Source organism: Entelurus aequoreus, linkage group LG07 (genome assembly GCF_033978785.1).
Source record: "Entelurus aequoreus isolate RoL-2023_Sb linkage group LG07, RoL_Eaeq_v1.1, whole genome shotgun sequence".
Lineage (NCBI taxonomy): Eukaryota > Metazoa > Chordata > Actinopteri > Syngnathiformes > Syngnathidae > Entelurus > Entelurus aequoreus.
The window spans coordinates 29,463,529-29,471,392 of record NC_084737.1 but is presented as its reverse complement, the minus strand read 5'-3'; the positions used below and the strand labels follow the sequence as shown (position 1 = coordinate 29,471,392).

Below are 7,864 nucleotides of genomic sequence, written 5' to 3'. Positions count from 1 at the left end.
AAAAAAAAAAGAAGTTAATTCAAATTATGCATGTAATTTACTGATTAAGAACCCATGAGATAATATATGGGGTTCCTCAAGGCTCAATCTTAGGTGCCATTCGTTTTCATCTTTATATAATGCCTCTACAGCAGTGGTCCCCAACCACCGGGCCGCGGCCCGGTACCGGTCCGTGGATCGATTGGTCCCGGGCCGCACAAAAAAAAAAAAAAAAATTTTTCTTTTTATTAAATCAACATAAAAAACACAATATACACTTACAATTAGTGCACCAACCCAAAAAAAACTCTCTCCCCCATTCACACTCATTCGCACAAAAGGGTTGTTTCTTTCTGTTATTAATATTCTGGTTCCTACATTATATATCAATATAGATCAATACAGTCTGCAGGGATACAGTCCGTAAGCACACATGATTGTATTTTTTTATGACAAACCCCCCCCCCCCCCCCCCCCCCGGCCGGTCCGTGGGACAAATTTTCAAGCGTTGACCGGTCCGCAGTTACAAAAAGGTTGGGCACCACTGCTCTAGAGGACATCATGAGGAGACACGGCAACAGTTTCCACAGTGAAGCTGATGATACACATTGATGACTCCTGATGACACAGGACTAATAGATACCCTCTTTAACTGCATTGTAGACTACATGTCATGGATGGCAGTGAATTTCCTACAGCTCAACCAGGACAAAACAGAGGTTTTAGTTTTAGGCCCTGAAGACCCGAGGGAGATACCTTTACTGAAATTACAAGATTTTAAACCAACACAGTCTATAAAAATGTAAGCGTGACTTTTGACTCCAAGCTGACTTATTTACAAAAATGTTTTTTGTCATCTTAAGAACATAGCCCGTTTCTCTCTCAGGCCAACACGGAGGTGCTAATGAATGCTTTTATTTCTTATCCTTTAGACTATTGTAAATCCTTGCTCTCTGGCCTTCCTAAAAAGAATATCTGAAGTCTGCAATTATTACAAAACTCAGCTGCATGCGTGCTGACAAGGACCGGAGGGCGGGAGCACATTACACCAGTTTTAAAGTCGCTGCATTGGCTTCCCGTCCGCTTCAGGGTCAATTTCATAGTTCTATTATTAGTTTTTAAATGTTTTAATGGCCTTGCGCATTATTATCTATCTAACCTGCTTTTATCGTATCAACCTTCGCGGATCCTGAGTTCCTCTGGCCTTTTAGCTTTACCAAATACCAGAACAAAGACCCACGTTAAGGCGGCATTTAGCCACTATGGCCCCCACCTGTGGAACAGTCTGCCAGAAAGCCTGAAATAATAGTATATAATATAAAACAATATATAATATAAAATATAAAAAATTCTAAAGATGCACCTTTTAATCAAGCTTTTTACGGATCACGTTAAAGACTTATGTTTTTTTAATTATTATTTTATTGTGTTGTTTTCTATCTTAATAATATTACTACTATTGTTCTCTAAATGTTATGTTTTTATTGTTATTGTAATATTTATATTAGTATTTTTATTTTTACATATATTTTATCATGTTTTATACTATATATATATATATATTTATATATATATACCTGTATATATATATATATATTTATTTATTTAAATGGCGTTAATTTGAGTTATTCTCCAGTGTGGACGCCTCAAAGGTGGTGTTTTCTCTAAAATCCTCAGTGCCATGCCATGTTTTGTTATTGTCAATAGTGCTGTGAGTGTGTGTGCGTGTGTGTGAATGTGATTGTGTGTATTTTTTCATCGCTTCTATTTTGTTTTGTACAGCACTTTGTGTTTGCCACTTGCCTGTGTATGAAAAGTGCTATATAAATACATTTGATTTGGATTAAGTGCAAATAATCAAAATGCAAAAGTGTGATATAATTGTTTGACAGCTATATATATATATATATATATATATATATATATATATATATATATATATATATATATATATATATATATATATATATATATATATATAAACTGAACAAAAAAATAAAAGCAACACTTTCGTTTTTGCTCCCATTTTACACAAGTTAAACTCAAATATCTAAATCTTTTATTATATACACAAAATACCTGTTCCTCTCAAATATTGTTCACAAATCTGTGTTAGTGAGCATTTCTTGCCAAACATGCTCAATGGGTGACATGTTTGGTGAGTATGCTGGCCATGCAAGAACTGGGATGTTTTCAGCTTCCAGGAATTGTGTACAGATCCTTGCAACATGGGGCCGTGCAGTCATGAAGAGATGGTCTTGGGTGAATAGCACAATAATGGGCCTCAGGATCTCGTCACGGTATTTCTGCAAAATGCCATCAATAAAATGCTCTTGCGCTCGTTGTCCATAACATACCCCTGCCCATCTATACCTTTCCAACGTGCCAGATGCCATCGAATGTGAGCATTTGCCCACTAAAGTCAGTTATGACGACGAACTGCAGTCAGGTCGAGACCGTGATGAGGACAACACACATGCAGATGAGCTTCCCTGAGACGGTTTCTCACAGTTTGTGCAGAAATTATTTGGTTCTTCAAACCAATTGTTGCAGCAGCTGTCCGGGTGGCTGGTCTCAGACAATCATGGAGATGCACATGCTGGACGTGGAGGTCCTGGGCTGGTGTGGTTACACGTGGTCTGCGGTTGTGAGGCCGGTTGGATGTACTGCCAAAATCTCTAAAAAAAAACAACCTTGGAGACGGCTTATGGTAGGGATATGAACATTCAATTAATGGGCAACAGCTCTGGTGGACATTCCTGCAGTCAGCATGGCAATTGCAGGCTCCCTCAAAACTTGTGACATCTGCGGCATTGTACTGTGGGATAAAACTGCACATTTCAGCGTGGCCTTTTATTGTGACAGCTTAAGGCACACCTGTGCATTAATTATGCTGTTTAATCAGCATCTTGATATGCCACACCTGTGAGGATGGAAGGAAGAAGAAGTGCTCACTAACACAGATTTAGACCGATTTGTGAACAAAAGTGTCACATTTATATTTTTATACAGTGTATATACACTACCGTTCAAAAGTTTAGGGTCACATTGAAATGTCCTTATTTTTGAAGGAAAAGCACTGTACTTTTCAATGAAGATAACTTTAAACTAGTCTTAACTTTAAAGAAATACACTCTATACATTGCTAATGTGGTAAATGACTATTCTAGCTGCAAATGTCTGGTTTTTGGTGCAATATCTACATAGGTGTATAGAGGCCCATTTCCAGTAACTATCACTCCAGTGTTCTAATGGTACAATGTGTTTGCTCATTGGCCCAGAAGGCTAATTGATGATTAGAAAACCCTTGTGCAATCATGTTCACACATCTGAAAACAGTTTAGCTCGTTACAGAAGCTACAAAACTGACCTTCCTTTGAGCAGATTGAGTTTCTGGAGCATCACAGTTGTGGGGTCAATTAAACGCTCAAAATAGCCAGAAAAAGAGAATTTTCATCTGAAACTCGACAGTCTATTCTTGTTCTTAGAAATGAAGGCGATTCCACAAAATTGTTTGGGTGACCCCAAACTTTTGAACGGTAGTGTATATATTTATATAGAGAGAGCTTTCAAATATACGCAGGAGCACCTATTCACATGCTATTTGGTATAAACTACAAGTATACAGTAGGCCTATTTGTAAAACTTTTGATTAAAAAGTGTTCTCAAAAGGACGACTCAGTCAAGGTCTGCAGATCAAGGAGATTAGAAAAGTGTCTTCAAACAGATTTGTCTTTGTCTTTGCTTTGCTCCTCCTGCAGGCATCATCTGTATCCTTCTTTTAAAGCACATCAACACACAGGTGAAAACAAACCTCCTTGCTGGAGGCCAACATTTATTTAAAAAAATAAACAAAACCAAAAAAGACAAAGTTAATAGCCGGGCGTGGGACGTGATGAGAGGCATCTTGGCACAGACGCCGGAACATGAAACGAGATGATGGATGCAGATAGAACAGATGTCGTCATATTTGATAAAGGATTTTCCTAAAAGCTGAGCATTAGTTCATTAATCCCAGCGCCACCCAAAACATGGAATCACTGCAGCTTTGTATTTTCTACCCTTCCAGTGAGATCTAAGGCATTGCCGTGAAGGTGAATGTTGCCCCTGAAAACAGCAAAGCGAGAAAGAAAAGACTGCTGATGGCGGATGGAAACTAGGAAATTGGGCGCCGAGTGTGCTGCACTTTGAGAACACCCGTCCTAGCTCAGATCCTCCAATTAAAACCACACGCACATCACTTTTCACGCAGCACACGCTGAATGCTGTCACTCCAGGCCCATCGGGAGGTGTAAATATCTGCACTATATTGCATCTGTCAGGACTCATAAATTAATTGCATAGATCGCCAGACCTTGGACATGATTAACAAACTTTGGACGGAAGATGTAGAAGATTTGGACACAGTACCAGCTGTGAACAGCTTACTAAACTGCTTATATTGCCTGTATAGAACGCTCAATGTGTGAGGATGAGGTCTGTTTGTTTCGAGCATGGAAACCTTATTAAAACATACACAGCTGATTGATGTTCATGACGTTTGTAACAGAAACACACATTAAAGCCTTTTAGGACGTAAAAAAACAACAACAACAACAACAAAGTCTGTAAACATACAAAAATGTCACTATCACAACACACTATCAAAAATAAAATCAAGGTTTGTTTGAAAAATAGGATCAATCTGAAAAGCCTCATGAATGAATAAAATCAAATAAACATTTAAATAATAAAAAAGCAGAAGCAAACATTGTGTCTTCTGTAGAACACGTCAGAGCTTTTGACTTCACGTCCACATTGACTGCAGAGCAACACTGAAACTAAAACATGATTCTGGGGAAAGTCAGTCCTTTTTTTTTCCATAACAGGACCAGAAAGTAGAAAACGCACCTTGTCATGTGCCGACTGTTCAAATATGAAACCAAGTGAGACGTTACAGTGGAAAAGAGCAGAAAGTCCACTCGTTTGTGTGGGTCTGTGTTTGTGCGCCATGGTTAGACGTGGACAGCTGGAATGCTTTAAGTCAATCTTGTGGCCAATCAAGCACCATGTTGACGTGATGTTGTTGTGTTGTGTACGTGTGTGATTGTCTGAAGCCTTGTCAAGATTGCTGCATCTTAAAAAGAAACAAGCCCTTCTTGTGTTTGTGTTTCAGACCCGACCATTCTGCCCCATTGCACCCTAAAGAGAAATGTCTTTACCTTTTAAACTGTTTTTTTTTATATATAGTTTTTAAACATTTAGGGCACATAAAGAAAGAAACACACACACAAAAAAAGATATGTACAACAATATGGAACAGGCAAAATAATGTTTTGCGTAGAAGAAAACAAAATAAGTCGTGAATGTTTGTGGGGTTTTTTTTTGTTTTTTTTATCCTTCTGTCCATTCAAACCTCAAAGCGTCCACCTTTGCTGGAGTGAAATAGTTTGTGGTGTCCTCTTTCTGTGTAACAGTCCAGATGGAGTCCGGGGAGGGATCTGACACAATGTGACAACACAAACAATGCTTCAGATTCACAGCAGAACACAATATTTGATTATGAATGAAAGAACGTCAAACTCACCGTTGTCGTCACTTGTTATGCTGGTAGGAGTAGTTTGTGTGTTCAGTGGGTGTCTCTACGGCAACAGGCGGCTGGACGGCACTTTCCTGACATTGAGACACTCCATGAGGGGATTTCCTAATGTCTTCACGCAACAAACATGCTCTTACCTCGACGGAGATGTTGGCAGGAGGCACTTGTGTGTAGTGGGGTACATATGTCCCCTGCATAGATGGGTTTGCAGGCATATACTGAAAAATAATTGCAATGATCATTTTAGAAGACATCCATCCATCCATTTTCTACCGCTTGTCCCTTTTGGGATCGCGGGGGGTGCTGGAGCCTATCTCAGCTGCATTCGGGCGGAAGGCGGGGTACACCCTGGTCACATTTTAGAAGACAAGTGTACAAAAATGTTTAGTTTTTTTCACTGGAAACTGCGAACTAACAAACGAAATGAAAGCTGCGAGCAGCGTTTTACGGGCCCTTGCCTCCATTGCACCACAGGGTTCACGTGAGTCGCGCAGCACGCATGACGCTTGCAGTCAGGTCCTTCCCGATGCCCTGACCCATCACCAAAAATTTCGGGACCCCCAAAATATAAAATCTTTCTCCATACCTGACGCGCCTGCTAAATATGGGGACTTGTCGTGCATGATAAGGGCCTCAAAAAGGCGTCAATTTCAATAGGTGCTCTGCATCGCCCCTGAGGGGCTTGCTCCGCTGCTCAGGCTCTAATAAGATACATTAAAGTACAATAAAATAAAAAATGAAATAAAGCCACTTCAGACTGTCATCATCATTTGCAGCAATTAGGGTCAAGACCTGGATTTGTGAAATTTAGTTATTAACGTTTTGTATATTGTGGCAAACCATCAGATCAAAGTTTGGCGCCATGCCATGCCCACTTCCTGTCATTTGCAATTCATCATCCCCCATCACATTAATATTTGTCTCTGATCAGCTAAAGTGCAGTAATGTGAGTTGAATCGGTGATGACATGGGGCAGTTTTTGCTCCAACCACTACGAGTAGGTAGGGACAGGTACTGGCCCATCAGGCACTTCAGGGTGGCATCATCATCATTTCAACCAAATAACATCAAGATCTGAATTCGTGGAGCCGAGTTTTGTGGCGAATCACAGGAGCAATGTTTGGCGCCAGGCCACGCCCCTATCTAATGGCGTTCGTTAAAGTACGACTACTTTTTTTCGCCGCGAAATGTAAGATGGAAACCATGATGGCCGACTTCCTGTTTGTTGTCAGGTATGTGTTCCGGAAACATCTATGTGTGTCCTCTCATGATAGACGTCTCCTGCGGTTATCGTGTCGACACATGAAACTCGTAGGACGGGCTAATGTTTTCTCTTTTTAAAGGAGGCGTTAGAGAGCTAATTTTGAAATGTCCTTTTGGAAAACCCCAAAATATAAATTTTTTTGCCATACGGTGACACGGTTGCAAATTATGGGGACTTTTCAAGCGTCTTTTCCTATCGTTCTCGCCATTTCCGTGTCCTAAATGTGTCATGATTCGTACCCGGATCATGGCATGATTTATGTTTAGTAGTTTCCTATGTTTTAGTCGGTTTCCTGGGTGCACCCTCTTTCCTTTTGTTTACTGTTGGTTTCCACGGGCACAGATTCTCCTCACCTGTTTTAGTTTAGCAATTAGTGTTCCCAACAGGTGTTTTGGTTGATCACTCCCCTTTATAGTTTTCTGTCACCCAGCACTAGTGGCTGGGTCAATGCTCGCTATTGGCAACATTTACGTTACTTCTAGTTTTTCAACTCGCTCTAGTGATTTTTCCGCACTACAGTTTTTCCTCGCTGTTCACCCTTGGTGACATTTTTTTGGCTCCACGCTTATTTAGTGTCCTCAGTTTTTGTATTTTTGTTCTTCCGTAATAATTAAAAGGCTTAAACCTACCTGCACGCTGCTCCTGCTTGTTTTCTGCATTGGAGGGAACACGACCATCTCAGTAATGCGCTCGCAAGGTAACAAAATGGCTGTCAAAGTGTACCAACTTGTCGGAATACGTCTTCCTTCTTCTACTATCCAGGTGAGAGGCATGATTTATGATCTACAATAAAGTTCCAGGGAGCAAGGAAGCAAGAAAACACCTCACCAGTCGATCATAGTTTGTCTGCATTAGTGCTTCTAATAACGATATCACTAAAACTTGGTTAATATTCAAGTCACGAAATGTAAATGGAGTATTGTTGGCGCTTTTTGAATGGTTTTTAATTGTGCTTAATGGGCGGAGTAGAGGACCTCCCATTGGCTCCGCTGTAAGCGGACTTTTATTTACGTTTATTTACGAGTAAGAATGCATTAAAAAAA

The 7,864-nt window shown here is 40.1% G+C and overlaps 1 protein-coding gene across 4 annotated transcripts in view; it reads right to left on the bottom strand.

Annotated features, from left to right (window-relative positions):
* Nucleotides 1-3,784: 3,784 nt before the first annotated feature.
* The window catches only part of LOC133653653 (RNA-binding motif, single-stranded-interacting protein 2-like), a 52,307-nt gene continuing 48,227 nt past the window's right edge, over nt 3,785-7,864 (bottom strand). For 2 of the 4 annotated variants that reach the window (XM_062053179.1, XM_062053178.1), the window contains exons 12-14: nt 5,695-5,775; nt 5,546-5,631; nt 3,785-5,459 (exon numbers count right to left, since the gene is read on the bottom strand). In XM_062053179.1, coding sequence (XP_061909163.1) covers nt 5,554-5,631; nt 5,695-5,775 — 159 coding nt within the window. In that variant the 3' untranslated portion in view covers nt 3,785-5,459; nt 5,546-5,553. Of the gene's footprint in view, nt 5,460-5,545; nt 5,776-7,864 lie in introns of all 4 variants that reach the window. The other 2 variants (XM_062053176.1, XM_062053180.1) reach the window with 1 other exon arrangement.